Source organism: Schistocerca cancellata, chromosome 11 (genome assembly GCF_023864275.1).
Source record: "Schistocerca cancellata isolate TAMUIC-IGC-003103 chromosome 11, iqSchCanc2.1, whole genome shotgun sequence".
NCBI classification, from domain to species: domain Eukaryota; kingdom Metazoa; phylum Arthropoda; class Insecta; order Orthoptera; family Acrididae; genus Schistocerca; species Schistocerca cancellata.
Genome location: NC_064636.1, coordinates 15,410,514 through 15,426,825, shown reverse-complemented (window position 1 = coordinate 15,426,825; position 16,312 = coordinate 15,410,514). Strand labels below are relative to the sequence as shown.

At 49.4% G+C, this 16,312-nt stretch overlaps 1 protein-coding gene across 1 annotated transcript in view; it reads left to right on the top strand.

Annotated features, from left to right (window-relative positions):
* LOC126108826 (uncharacterized) overlaps positions 1–16,312 on the top strand; it is a 172,860-nt gene that overhangs the window by 27,354 nt on the left and 129,194 nt on the right. The window contains exon 3 of the mRNA XM_049914190.1: positions 883–2,293. Within this exon, the coding sequence (XP_049770147.1) occupies positions 883–2,293 (1,411 nt within the window). The remainder of the gene's footprint in view (positions 1–882; positions 2,294–16,312) is intronic.

Here is a 16,312-nt window from a genome sequence, read left to right as displayed (position 1 = left end):
CAGTCCTGATTGTGGCGCCCACCTGCACGGCGCCAAACACGCATACGACCATCATTGGCACCAAGGCAGAAGCGACTCTCATCGCCGAAGACGACACGTCTCCATTCGTCCCTCCATTCACGCCTGTCGCGACACCACTGGAGGCGGGCTGCACGATGTTGGGGCGTGAGCGGAAGACGGCCTAACGGTGTGCGGGACCGTAGCCCAGCTTCATGGAGACGGTTGCGAATGGTCCTCGCCGATACCCCAGGAGCAACAGTGTCCCTAATTTGCTGGGAAGTGGCGGTGCGGTCCCCTACGGCACTGCGTAGGATCCTACGGTCTTGGCGTGCATCCGTGCGTCGCTGCGGTCCGGTCCCAGGTCGACGGGCACGTGCACCTTCCGCCGACCACTGGCGACAACATCGATGTACTGTGGAGACCTCACGCCCCACGTGTTGAGCAATTCGGCGGTACGTCCACCCGGCCTCCCGCATGCCCACTATACGCCCTCGCTCAAAGTCCGTCAACTGCACATACGGTTCACGTCCACGCTGTCGCGGCATGCTACCAGTGTTAAAGACTGCAAACTGGCTGACACTGACGGCGGCGGTGCACAAATGCTGCGCAGCTAGCGCCATTCGACGGCCAACACCGCGGTTCCTGATGTGTCCGCTGTGCCGTGCATGTGATCATTGCTTGTACAGCCCTCTCGCAGTGTCCGGAACAAGTATGGTGGGTCTGACACACCGGTGTCAATGTGTTCTTTTTTCCATTTCCAGGAGTGTATATACACACAGTAATAAATGGTCAGAGAGCACATCGGCATGAAAGTGTTACAAGCTGCAGATACAAAACAAAGAACCTTCCGCCAGTACACGCTTGGCCGTCTCCTCTGTGCAGGCCTCCTGGATTGTCCCCGAGACTCGGCCCCTCGGCGAGTGGGGGCGGGAGCCGTACCCGGACGGCAGCGACGGCGGGCCCGTCGACGCCCTCGTCACCAGGACCATCTCCGACTTGGACGTCACCGCCGTCGTCACCCGGCTCTGGTCCAAGCAGGCGGCGCGTCTCACCAGCGCACTCTCCCGGGTCGCCGACTCCGGCCGTCTCTTCGGAGCCTCCGACGATGGTGAAGACCGTGGCGGCGGTGGGGGCGGAGGCCCGCAGGTGAAGTGGGGCAGTGGGGGCGGCGGCGACGACGACCACGACACTGACGGCGACGCCCTCCAAACTGATCCGGTCCGACTCGACCGCCCAACTGGGCAGGGTAGCCCCGGACCGCGCGAATCGCCCACAGCGAGAGAGCGCCAGTTGACAACAAAATCGACGAAAAGTCTTCCGAACGACTCCGACGGGGCAGCTGTTCCTCCTCGTTGCCACTGCGGACGAGTAGGGGAACCCCCGACACCGGGCCCTCCGGGCAGTCCCGACAGTGCTGCCACCACATCCGACAGTAAAATTCCCCCGACAGTAGAAGAGGAAGTAGACCGACGACCGTATTCAATATTATTAGACGTAAACACATCGTACAGAGTAGAAAATTCCTCAGTGGGTGGAGAAAACCCGAGACCTCCGATCAGCCCCAGTAACAGTGCTGGAAAAGTTTCCTCCGATTCTGAGGACATTCAGAGCTCTCAAAGTTGTCCTCCCACTGATTACCTCAGTGAAAATTCCCAAGAGTGTGTTCACGACCTTAAGGACGCTCAATACTTACAGACTACATCCAGTGAGGAAACTGCAGGATCTACAAAATCTGTTCGGGAAACAGACGAACGTTGTGGAACTGATGATGATACTGAACACTGTGTTCCAGTCAGTCCCGAATATTGTGGTGGGGGCAATCCGGTAGCTCTTCCAGTTGTCCCTCAACAGTTCCACGTACCTCGTGCAGGACAGTACCACGATGAGCAGCTCGAGGAAAGTAGAGGTCCACGAGTAGGACCCGGTAGTGTACAAACTTGCGCTGCGTCAGTGCCGGATGAGACTCCGGGGAGGTTACCGTACCGTAGTGAGAGTGCAGTTGGAGGAGCCCAGACTGAAAGTTCTCCAGCAGCCGCTTACAGTGACACTAGCGACGATGACAGAGTTTCTCCCCCTCTGACGTACTCGGAGAGGCGAGAGAGACTCCAGGTAAAACTAGCACGTCGCATCCCCGTCACCTCTGCAACGACCCGGACCACCCCTGCAAGTTCTCCAAACCCAGGGACAGGAACCACACGGGACAGAACTGGACGATGCGACGCTGATCCGTACCGTGACGACCTCGCAGCCAGGTCTGCCCGTGGTTCGACACCCAGTCATCCTTCAAGCATAGGTGAGTACACAGCTTAATGTTAAGTGTCATATGGCCTAGCCGACATCATCATCTGCAACTTGACCAATTCATAACGAATGCAGTATGTACGAAATGTATCATAATCACTCTAATTTTTCAATACCATTATCATTTCAGTCATCACCATCAGTCCATATAATCACCACCATCGTGATCCTCACCGTCTCGATCCTCACCGTCTCGATCCTCACCGTCTCGATCCTCACCATCTCGATCCTCACCGTCTCGATCCTCACCGTCTCGATCCTCACCGTCTCGATCATCACCGTCTCGATCCTCAACGTCTCGATCTTCACCGTCTCGATCCTCGCCGTCTCAATCATCGCCGTCTCGATCCTCGCCGTCTCGATCCTCGCCGTCTCGATCCTCGCCGTCTCGATCCTCGCCGTCTCGATCCTCGCCGTCTCGATCCTCGCCGTCTCGATCCTCGCCGTCTCGATTCGCCGTCTCGATCCTCGCCGTCTCGATCCTCGCCGTCTCGATCCTCGCCGTCTCGATCCTCGCCGTCTCGAACCTCGCCGTCTCGATCCTCGCCGTCTCGATCCTCGCCGTCTCGATCCTCGCCGTCTCGCTCCTCGCCGTCTCGCTCCTCGCCGTCTCGCTCCTCACCGTCTCGGTCCTCACCGTCTCGGTCCTCACCGTCTCGGTCCTCACCGTCTCGGTCCTCACCGTCTCGGTCCTCACCGTCTCGGTCCTCACCGTCTCGGTCCTCACCGTCTCGGTCCTCACCGTCTCGGTCCTCACCGTCTCGGTCCTCACCGTCTCGGTCCTCACCGTCTCGGTCCTCACCGTCTCGGTCCTCACCGTCTCGGTCCTCACCGTCTCGGTCCTCACCGTCTCGGTCCTCACCGTCTCGGTCCTCACCGTCTCGGTCCTCACCGTCTCGGTCCTCACCGTCTCGGTCCTCACCGTCTCGGTCCTCACCGTCTCGATCCTCACCGTCTCGATCCTCACTCTCTCGATCCTCACTCTCTCGATGCTCACCGTATCGATCCTCACCGTATCGATCCTCACAGTATCGATCCTCACCATCTTGATCATCATCCAACAAACTGTCTATTGACTGTAGCGCCTACCGACTCTACCTCCTATGGACTCCAGCATCTACCGACTGCACCATCGACCCACTGTCTCATTCATCCATTGAATCAGCCAGCCATCATAAGTTCAAGTATGTATGATGTAATAGGATCGATACATTATATAATCCATCCATTGCGTGACCCACAGATCATCTGATTCATCCAGTATATGATTCATACATGATATAAGCCACATCATACAACCCATCGACTGTGTGATCCTTACATCATAATGATCCATAGTTCTTTTTGTTTAGTTTATTTTCATGTCTGAGCATAGTATTCGTGACTACTCGGTATGATGGTGAACATGTCAGTACTTTCAAAAATAGAACACATCTTCTCTGTCCATACATGGCCAAATTCTCGCCACGTAGATAACACAATTTGTTTTAATCTTAGTCTACAACAAAATCTGATAACTGTCACCTAACAACTTACATAGTATTTATTCAGAAATTCATCCGTGGAGTGGGAGTACTGAAGTAGAAATAATTCCTATTTTTTTTTAAACTTAAAGGTTTATCTCAGAAGATATATCTTCGTCTATTTTTACGACTGTGTAATTTTCTCATTTCTGCGGAAGATGAAGGCCAGGCTGTGGGTAGTGGACACTATTTTTCTGCCAGCAGCTATATTTTTGAGTACTGTTATTGTTTTCAAATAACACCTGCCCCCCACAACAAACTTCATATGAGGGTAAACGTATTTTGAAGCTCTTTTTAGGATGTCTTAATTTTCTAAACAGTTGCCAATATGAAGGCAGGCGATGGGCAGCAGATGTTATACTGGGTTGTGGCATAAGTTCGTAGCGTTTTTCTTTTTTAAGAGCGTCCACAGAGTCACGTACTATTTCCAAATGACGGAATGACAGCATGAACAGACGTGTTCAAATTATTAGACTAAAGGCATTTTTTCCAAACCTTCGCATTTATTACACATATACATCGACATACGGATCGAATCTGAACATTCAATACTTCGTATGCATGCCTTTGTTCTTAATCCACATTTTCATCCTGTTCGGCATACTTTTTACTAACTTTTCACCTGACATTTTAATACCATTGTCATGGTACCAGATTTCCTCTAGTTTCTCCATGAGATCCTGTTTGGTGGTTATGGTAAATTTCCTTGTCTTCAGTTCCACAATAGCCCATAAATTTGCAATTGCGTTCATATCAGGGCTACTCCCTGGTCAGGGCAACACTTTCAGTTGCTTTTTTCCCAAGTACTTTGAAACGCATTTGGCCTTGTGGCAAGGTGCCCCATCATGCATAAAAATGGCATGAGGAAACCACTCATTTATTTGGGGGAAAAGTTGCTTTTCGAGGGCTTAATTATATTGTTCTTGCCTCATTGTTCCTTCAATAAGGTGTAATCTGCCAGGACCTTTTCGGACATCACATTCCAGACCATAACGGAAGTCGGATGCTTCACACATTGCTGCAAAAATACAGACCCATCACTGACGCATACCTGAACCACGTGCACAAAATTGCAAGTTAGAGAAGCTGGGAATAGTAGCATAGGAGACCTCAACAGTCCCAAAATTCAGATGTGCATTCCTTCAATATCAATAAAAGATAATAATTTCAACCCAAAATTTCTATCTTCAGAGATAAGACCCATTTAATTTGCCATATCATTGCACATACCTTAGCGCAGAGTTCACACGTCAACTCCTGAAGTTGTTTAGCCTACTGCAATCTTTCGGTTTTCATCGTAGATGTGGTTTTCTGTTCTTTCCTTGGTCGGCGCGCCTTTAAACTACATTCAAAGAACCTCTTCCTCACTGTCATAGGTGAAACTTCAACTCCCAAACCTTTCAGCTGATGGCTCATGTCTGTAGAAGTAAGTTTACGGTTCACTACCGCCATGTTTGTAAGCTTCTCATTGTTCTAGGACTGATTTTTCTGTTACGTCCACGTTTTCCCTTCCTGTTCGGCTTGTATTCACTGCACTAAAAGTTTGATGCTGCTGCCAGTTTTCTGTGATGTTCTCATGCTGTCTGCAATTTCTTGCTGTGTATAACGATTTTCAGCATGAAGTGCTACCACAGCGGAAACTTTCAGAGATTTCTTTTGTCTTCCCCATAACCTCCCTTTCTTTGGAAACTCCACGATTCATTCCTACAGCTAAAAACATAAAGCTCACGAGCTATATGACGTCTTGTTAATGTAGCAAGAAGATGACAGAATAAATGACAAGCTGAAGTACACCACAGAAACATAGAACATTACTGTAAACAGTTTTGAAGGCGTGTACGCAGACAACTAACACCAACCCGATTTGGAGGGAAAATGACAAATGTTACCAACTGTGAAAAATTCAGTGGTCTGAGAGTTGCTTGGAAGGGAAATTTCGTGGCATCAATCAAACCTTTAAAACAAATCAATTACTACACTGTTCTCTCCTTTTTTTACACCAGAAAACTCGAGAGTAACAATAATAATCGATAAGTCTAATAACTTGAATTCGTCTGTAAACTCAAACAGCAACAGCGAGTTACAAATGAATGATGACAATCGGTAAATAAACCCATAGCAACTGGAATATCAAAATGCAAAATACACTCCTGGAAATGGAAAAAAGAACACATTGACACCGGTGTGTCAGACCCACCATACTTGCTCCGGACACTGCGAGAGGGCTGTACAAGCAATGATCACACGCACGGCACAGCGGACACACCAGGAACCGCGGTGTTGGCCGTCGAATGGCGCTAGCTGCGCAGCATTTGTGCACCGCCGCCGTCAGTGTCAGCCAGTTTGCCGTGGCATACGGAGCTCCATCGCAGTCTTTAACACTGGTAGCATGCCGCGACAGCGTGGACGTGAACCGTATGTGCAGTTGACGGACTTTGAGCGAGGGCGTATAGTGGGCATGCGGGAGGCCGGGTGGACGTACCGCCGAATTGCTCAACACCTGGGGCGTGAGGTCTCCACAGTACATCGATGTTGTCGCCAGTGGTCGGCGGAAGGTGCACGTGCCCGTCGACCTGGGACCGGACCGCAGCGACGCACGGATGCACGCCGAGACCATAGGATCCTACGCAGTGCCGTAGGGGACCGCACCGCCACTTCCCAGCAAATTAGGGACACTGTTGCTCCTGGGGTATCGGCGAGGACCATTCGCAACCGTCTCCATGAAGCTGGGCTACGGTCCCGCACACCGTTAGGCCGTCTTCCGCTCACGCCCCAACATCGTGCAGCCCGCCTCCAGTGGTGTCGCGACAGGCGTGAATGGAGGGACGAATGGAGACGTGTCGTCTTCAGCGATGAGAGTCGCTTCTGCCTTGGTGCCAATGATGGTCGTATGCGTGTTTGGCGCCGTGCAGGTGAGCGCCACAATCAGGACTGCATACGACCGAGGCACACAGGGCCAACACCCGGCATCATGGTGTGGGGAGCGATCTCCTACACTGGCCGTACACCACTGGTGATCGTCGAGGGGACACTGAATAGTGCACGGTACATCCAAACCGTCATCGAACCCATCGTTCTACCATTCCTAGACCGGCAAGGGAACTTGCTGTTCCAACAGGACAATGCACGTCCGCATGTATCCCGTGCCACCCGACGTGCTCTAGAAGGTGTAAGTCAACTACCCTGGCCAGCAAGATCTCCGGATCTATCCCCCATTGAGCATGTTTGGGACTGGATGAAGCGTCGTCTCGCGCGGTCTGCACGTCCAGCACGAACGCTGGTCCAACTGAGGCGCCAGGTGGAAATGGCATGGCAAGCCGTTCCACAGGACTACATCCAGCATCTCTACGATCGTCTCCATGGGAGAATAGCAGCCTGCATTGCTGCGAAAGGTGGATATACACTGTACTAGTGCCGACATTGTGCATGCTCTGTTGCCTGTGTCTATGTGCCTGTGGTTCTGTCAGTGTGATCATGTGATGTATCTGACCCCAGGAATGTGTCAATAAAGTTTCCCCTTCCTGGGACAATGAATTCACGGTGTTCTTATTTCAATTTCCAGGAGTGTAGAAGTGCTACGAACTTGTGCACCAACTTTACAGTTTTAAGGTCGCCTGATGGAACGTCGATAGGCAGAGAGCGAAATCAGACACTTCGAAAGTCAAAATTGGCACGCTATATTGTCGAAGCATTCGTAGACAAAGTCTCGGAATTCACCATGGTACACGGACACCGATGAAACACGAAGTAGAACGCTCATTAATATTTAACGAAGCATGTTAAGTACTCCGAAAAGACAAGTTAGTCATGATAAGAGGGCGAGTGTTCATTGCAATCGGCAAAAATCATTCTCTCTATCGAGATCGGAATTAAGTCGGACTGCGAAGTTATCTGGAAAGGTGTAACCGGTGTAGGTGAACTCAAGTTGACTACATCTACGTCTACATCTACATCCACACTTCGCAAGCCACCTGACGGTGTGTGGCGGAGGGTACCTTGAGTACCTCTATCGGTTCTCCCTTCTATTCCAGTCTCGTATTGTTCGTGGAAAGAAGGATTGTCGGTATGTCTGTCTGTGGGCTCTAATCTCTCTCATTTTATCCTTATGGTCTTTTCGCGAGATATACGTAGGAGGGAGCAATATACTGCTGGTCTCCTCGGTGAAGGTATGTTCTCGACACTTCAACAAAAGCCCGTACCGAGCTACTGAGCGTCTCTCCTGTAGAGTCTTCCTCTGGAGTTCATCTATCATCTCCGCAACGCTTTCGCGATTACTAAACGATCCTGTAACGAAGCGCGCTGCTCTCCGTTGGATCTTCTCTGTCTTTTCTATCAACCCTATCTGCTACGGATCCCACACCGCTGAGCAGTATTCGAGCAGTGGGCGAACAAGCGTGCTGTAACCTACTTCCTTTGTTTTCGGATTGCATTTCCTTAGGATTCTTCCAATGAATCTCAGTCTGGCATCTGCTTTACCGACGATCAACTTTATTTGGTCATTCCATTTTAAATCACTCCTAATGCTTACTCCCAGATAATTTACGGAATTAACTCCTTCCAATTGCTGACCTGCTATATTGTAGCTACATGATAAGGGATCTATCTTTCTATGTATTCGCAGCACATTACACTTGTCTACGTTGAGATTCAATTGCCATTCCCTGCACCGTGCGTCAATTCGCTGCAGATCCTCCTGCATTTCAGTACAATTTTCCATTGCTTCGATACACCACAGCATCATCTGAAAAAAGCCTCAGTGAACTTCCGATGTCATCCACAAGGTCATTTATGTATATTGTGAATAGCAACGGTCCTATGACACTCCCCTGCGGCACACCTGAAATCACTCTTACTTCGGAAGACTTGTCTCCATTGAGAATGACATGCTGCGTTCTGTTATCTGGGAACTCTTCAATCCAATCACACAATTGTCTGTGAGATGTCTGACCGTATATCCCAGTTTTTAGAACCATTCAAGTACAGTATTCGCTCAGAAGCAGGGAAATATCCGTACAATGCAGCTTTGGTGGGAGGCGTTTTAACCTGCCAAGTGTAGGTTGAAACGTCTATAGATTCTTCGCAGATCATACCAACAGACACTTTCGTAAAAGTCGTTCTTAACGCGTACTCCAGAAGCTGTCCTGAGTTAATTAGTTGGACAACCGAATACCCAATGGAAATTTGTGAGACCTTGTAGCTGGAGACAGGTTCGACCTTATTGAGAGAGTCAGTACAGAGGGTGTTTACAAAACGGTACGGCCAAACTTTCAGGAAACATTCCTCACACACAAACAAAGAAAATATGTTATGTGGACATGTGTCCGGAAACGCTTACTTTCCATGTTAGAGCTCATTTCATTACTTCTCTTCAAATCACATTATTCATGGAATGGAAACACGCAGCAACAGAACGTACCAGCGTGACTTCAAACACTTTGTTACAGGAAATGTTCAAAATGTCCTCCGTTAGCGAGGATACGTGCATCCACCCTCCGTCGCACGGAATCCCTGATGCGCTGATGCAGCCCTGGAGAATGGCGTATTGTATCACAGCCGTCCACAATACGAGCACGAAGAGTCTCTACATTTGGTACCGGGGTTGCGTAGACGAGAGCTTTCAAATGCCACCATAAATGAAAGTCGAGAGGGTTGAGGTCAGGAGAGCGTGGAGGCCACGGAATTGGTCCGCCTCTACCAATCCGTCGGTCACCGATACTGTTGTCGAGAAGCGTACGAACACTTGGACTGAAATGTGCTGGAGCTCCATCGTGTTGTGTCGTACTTGTAAAGGCACATGTTCTAGCAGCACAGGTAGAGTATCCCGTATGAAATCGTGATAACGTGCTCCATTGAGCGTAGGTGGAAGAACGTGGGGCCCAATGGAGACATCACCAACAATACCTGCCCAAACGTTCACAGAAAATCTGTGTCGATGACGTGATTGCACAATCGCGTGCGGATTCTCGTCAGCCCACACGTGTTGACTGTGAAAATTTACAATTTGATCACGTCGGAATGAAGCCTCATCCGTACATACTGACGAAAGTAAAATGAGCTCTAACATGGAAATTAAGCGTTTCTGGACACATGTCCACGTATCATATTTTCTTTATTTGTGTGTGAGGAATGTTTCCTGAAAGTTTGGCCGTACCTTTTTGTAACACCGTGTAGACACACTGGTTAGTGGTCACAGTTGCATCATAGTGGTGAGTCCCACTGCAGTAATGAATCCATCAAGAAGGCAAGGAGAGTTTTTATGTTGGACAGATAAGCAGTTGTTTGCAATCCACTAAGATAGTGAATGGACGTCATTTACGTCCATTATTAAGGACATAGAGGATACATGGGCAGGGTTTAAGTCAATTGTATACTGCACTTTGGAGAAGCGTGTAGATTAAAGACAGAAAAGACCCACCGTGATTTACTAACAAAATTCGGAAAGTCTTGAGGAAACAGAGAGTGTTACTCTCTTCAAAGAAGAACGACAAAATGCCAATAGATAAGTTAGTAGTAATTGATGTGTCTATATAAAGACCGACGTCCGAAGCGTACAACTCCTATCGTCATAGGTTGGCGAACTATCTTGCCGAAAAACCCAAGGAAATTATAGTTCAACGTAGTCACTAAGTGTGTCGAAGGCTTCAGTCTGGTCGCTCGTCGACAGGTCTGGAGTGGCAGTAGAAGACGGCAAAAGAGAAGCTGAAGTTTTAAAATCCCTGTCTCACAAGCAGTTCACACTGGATGATCATACAAACGTATGGTGGATTGACCAGTGGAGACGCTTCCATAGGGAGCACATAGAGTGAGATGACAAAAGTCATGGGACACCTGCTAATACCGTGCCAGACCCCCACCTGCGTGGCACAGTGCATCAACTAGATGTAGCGCGGGCTCGACGAGTCACTGGAAGTTCACTGCAGAAATATTGAGCCATGCCGTACATAATTGCGAAAGTATTGCCGGTACAGCGTTATCTGCACCAACTGTCCTCTCGATTATGTCCCACGAATATTCCATACGATCCATGTTGGGCGATCTGGGTGGCCAAACCATTCGCTCGAATTGTCCAGAATCTTCTTGAAACCAGTCGCGAATAACTGTGACCCAGTGACTTGTCTGGAAACGTGAGGTCCATGGATGGATGCAAATAGTCTCCAAGTAGCCGAACATAACCATTTCCAGTCAACGATCGGTTCGGTTGGACCAGAGGACCCAGTCCATTCCATGTAAACACAGCCCACACCACTGCCGAGGCAGCACCTTCTTGCACAGTGCCTTACTGACAGCTTGGGTCCATGGCTTTGTGGGGTCTGTGCCACGCTCGAGCCCTAACATCCGCTCTTACCAACTTAAATCCGGACCATGCCGCGGTTTTCCAGTCGTCTAGGATCCAGCCGATATGGCCACGAGCCCAAGAGAGGTGCTGAAGGCGATGTCGTGATGTTAGCAAAGGGACTCGCGTCGGTCAGTCTGCTGCCACAACTCGTTAACGCCAAATTTGGCCGCACTGTCCTAGCGGATACGTTCGCTGTACGTCCCACATTGATCTTTGCGGTTATTTCACGCAGTGTTGCTTGTCTGTTAGCACCGACAACGCGTCCCACATTGATCTTTGCGGTTATTTCACGCAGTGTCACTTGTCTGTTAGCACCGACAACGCTACGCCAACGCCACCCACATCGATCTTTGCTGTTATTTAACGCAGTGATGCTTGTCTGTTAGCACCGACAGCTCTACGCCAACGCGCCCCACATTGATCTTTGCGGTTATATCACGCAGTGTTGCTTGTCTGTTAGCACCGACAACGAGTCCCACATTGATCTTTGCGGTTATTTCACGCAGTGATGCTTGTCTGTTAGCACCGACAACGCTACGCCAACGCGCCCCACATTGATCTTTGCGGTTATTTCACGCACTGTTGCTTGTCTGTTAGCACCGACAAAGCTACGCCAACGCGCCCCACATTGATCTTTGCGGTTATTTCACGCACTGTTGCTTGTCTGTTAGCACCAACAAAGCTACGCCAACGCGTCCCACATTGATTTTTGTGATTATTTCACGCAGTGTTGCTTGTCTGTTAGCACCGACAGCTCTACGCCAAAGCGCCACGCTTTAATCTTTGCGGTTATTTGACGCAGTGTTCCTTGTCTGTTAGCATCGACAACGCGTCCCACATTGATCTTTGCGGTTATTTCATGCAGTGTAGCTTGTGTGTTAGCACCGACAACGCTACGGAAACGCCACCCACATTGATCTTTGCGGTTATTTCACGCACTGTTGCTTGTCTGTTAGCACCGACAAAACTACGCCAACGCGTCCCACATTGATCTTTGCGGTTATTTCACGCAGTGATGCTTGTCTGTTAGCACGGACAACGCTACGCCAACGCGCACCACATTGATCTTTGCGGTTATTTCACGTAGTGTCGCTTGTCTGTTAGCACCGACAATGCTACGCCAACGCGCCCCACATTGATCTTTGCGGTTATTTCACGCACTGTTGCTTGTCTGTTAGCACCGACAACGCTACGCCAACGCGCCCCACATTGATCTTTGCGGTTATTTCACGCTCTGTTGCTTGTCTGTTAGCACCGACAACGCTACGCCAACGCGCCCCACATTGATCTTTGCGGTTATTTCACGTAGTGTTGCTTGTCTGTTAGCACCGACAACGCTACGCCAACGCGCCCCACATTGATCTTTGCGGTTATTTCACCCAGTGTCGCTTGTCTGTTAGCACCGACAACGCTACCCAAACGCCACCCACATTGATCTTTGCGGTTATTTCACGCAGTGTCGCTTGTCTGTGAGCACCGACAAAGCTACGCCAACGCGGCCCACATTGATGTTTGCGGTTATTTCACGCAGTGATGCTTGTCTGTTAGCACCGACAACGCTACGCCAACGCGCCACACATTGATCTTTACGGATATTTCACGCAGTGTTGCTTGTCCGTTAGCACCGACAACGCTACGCAAACGCCACCCACATCGATCTTTGCGGTTATTTCACGCAGCGTTGCTTGTCTGTTAGCACCGACAACGCTACGCACACGCCACCCACACTGATCTTTGCGGTTATTTCACGCAGTGTCGCTTGTCTGTTAGCACCGACAAAGCTACGCCAACGCGCCCCACATTTATCTTTGCGGTTATTTCACCCAGTGTCACTTGTCTGTTAACACCGACAACGCTACGCCAACGCGCCCCACATTGATCTTTGCGGTTATTTCACGCAGTGATGCTTGTCTGTTAGCACCGACAACGTTACGCCAACGCGCCCCACATTGATCTTTGCGGTTATTTCACGTACTGTTGCTTGTCTGTTAGCACCGACAAAACTACGCCAACGCGTCCCACATTGATCTTTGCGGTTATTTGTCGCAGTGTTGCTGGTCTGTTAGTTCGACAACGCTACGCAAACACTACCCACATCGATCTTTGCGGTTATTTCAAGGAGTGTCTCTTGTCTGTTAGCACCGACAACGCTACGCCATCGCGCCCCTCATTTATGTTTGCGGTTATTTCACGCAGTCGGCCACAGTGTTGTCTGTGGTGAGAGGCAATGCCTGAAATTTGGTATTCTCGGCACTGTGAATCTCATACTATTTAATTCCCTAACGATTTCCGAAATGGAATATCACATGCGTCTAGCTCCAGCTACCATTCCTAGTCAAAGTCTGTTAATTCCCCCCGTGCCGCCATAAGGACGTCAGACACCTTTTCACACGAATCACCTGAGTACAAAGGACAGCTCCGCTAATGCACTGCCCTTTGATACCTTGCGTACGCCATAGCGTCGTCACCTATGTGTGTACATATCGCTATCCCGTGGCTTTTGTGACCTCAGTGTGGAAGTAGCTAACCCTGACGTAGAGAAGCAATTGAAAACGATTAAGTCGCAAGGTCACAATGGAATCACACAGTACTACCAGGCACTGGCCTCTTATTTGGCTTACTTTTACCGTGTATCTGTCGGCCAGTGCAAAGCGTTAAGCGACTGGAAGCTAGCACAAGTTACTCCTGTATTGAATACAATATCTTGTTCAGCTTGTTTGTTGCATTGGCTTGAATGTCGCACACGTGATCAAAATGTTGACCCCTCACCTGAACTTTGGCATTTTGTCGTTTTCTGGTAGGTTCATATTGATATCGTAAAGTTTCGTTAACCCTGATTACCTTCCCAGAAAAGGACGGTCTGGATTTTTCACTCCAATCAAGCTGCGAAAGGCCTCCACAAGTACGCGTTCTTGTTTTGTTCTGGATTCGAAGTCTGCGGGCAAACTTTGTACACGCTTTTATGGTCGTCCAGACAATCCCAAGAAAGTCTTTGACGCCGGACTCGGAGATGATGCTCTGTTACGATTTGTAACACAACTATTTTGACACAATACGGCCGCACGAGCACTGCCTAACAGTACCTGCCCACAACTTACTCGTAGAATTCACGTCTGATGTTCATAGTTGTCAGTTGAAACTGCCAACGTCGCTTCTGTGCTGACGTCACTTACATACTGGGTATTATATCAGCGTCAAAACTTTTTGGATGAGCAATGGAGATACATATACTGCCCATCCATAAAGTATACACTACTGACCATTAAAATTGCTGCACCAAGAGGAAATGCAGATGAGAAACGGGTATTCATTGGACAAATATATTATGCTAGAACTGACATGTGGTTACATTTTCACGCAATTTGGGTGCATAGATCCTGAGAAATCAGTACCAAGAACAACCACCTCTGGCCGTAATAACGGCCTCGATACGCCAGGGCATTGAGTCAAACAGAGCTCGAATGGCGTGTACAGGTACAGCTGCCCGTGCAGCTTCAACACGATACCACAGTTTATCAAGAGTAGTGACTGGCGTATTGTGACGAGCCAGTTGCTCGACCACCATTGACCAGACGTTTTCAATTGGTACGAGATATGGAGAATGTGCCGGCCAGGGCAGCAGTCGGACATTTTCTGTATCCAGAAAGGCCCGTACACGACCTGCAACATGCGGTCGTGCATTATCTTGCTGAAATGTAGTGTTTCGCAGGGATCGAATGAAGAGTAGAGCCACGGGTCGTAACACATGTGAAATGTAACGTCCACTGTTCAAAGTGCCGTCAATGCGAACAAGAGGTGACCGAGACGTGTAACCAATGGCACCCCATACCATCTCGCCGGGTGATACGCCAGTATGGCGATGACGAATACACGCTTCCAATGTGCGTTCACCGCGATGTCGCCAAACGCGGATGCTACCCTCGTGATGCTGTAAACAGAACCTCGATTCATCCGAAAAAATGACGTTTTGCCATTCGTGCACCCAGGTTCGTCGTCGAGTACACCATCGCAGGCGCTCCTGTCTGTGATGCAGCGTCAAGGGTAACCGCAGCCACAGTCTCCGAGCTGATAGTCCGTGCTGCTGCAAACGTCGTCGAACCGTTCGTGCAGATGGTTGTTGTCTTGCAAACGTCCCCATCTGCTGACTCAGGGATCGAGACGTGGCTGCACGATCCGTTACAGCCGTGCGGATAAGATGCCTGTCATCTCGACTGCTAGTGATACGAGGCCGTTGGGATCAAGCACGGCGTTCCGTATTACGCTCCTGAACCCACCGATTCCATATTCTGCCAACAGTCATTGGATCTCGAACAACGCGAGCAGCAATGTCGCGATACGTTAAACCGCAATCGCGATAGGCTACGATCCGACCTTTATCAAAGTCGGAAACGCGATGGTACGCATTTCTCCTCCTTACACGAGACATCACAACAACGTTTCACCAGTCAACGCCGGTCAACTGCTGTTTGTGTATGAGAAATCGGTTGGAAAATTTCCTCATGTCAGCACGTTGTAGGTGTCGCCACCGGCACCAACCTTGTGTGAATGCTCTGAAAAGCTAATCATTTGCATATCACAGCATCGTCTTCCTGTCGGTTAAATTTCGCGTCCGTAGCACGTCATCTTCGTGGTGTAGCAATTTTAATGGCCAGTAGTGTATATATAAAATATTTGTGAAAAATTATCACTGTGGGGAGGGGGCGGGGGGGGGGGGGGGAGAGCCATCGTTGGCGGTACTTGGTGTCATCAGTGTGAACATAGCGGAAAAAGACATGGTGAAATTCACTTGGAGAGTCAGCACTTTCTCTCAGATTACTGTTAACATTGTCTGCGAGGTCATTAATATGGAACATATACAGCAAGGGTATCAATACATTTCCCCATGGTTCCCCTGAAGTTACTCCTATAAGGTCAGTGATATCCCTGTCCAAGGTAACACGATCTGTCCACCACAACAGGAAATGCTCAGTACAATTGCAAATTTCGCTTGATACCACGTTTGCTCGCACTTTTGATGGTATGCGTAAGTGTGGTGCTCAGTCAACTGCTTTTCTGGGATATTTAATGGCCATTGCATCCTGAAATAGCAAGATAGTCAGTATATTTTTTCTCAAATAGGATGGTGACTGAAGGAGCAGATCTGCTTGTAACT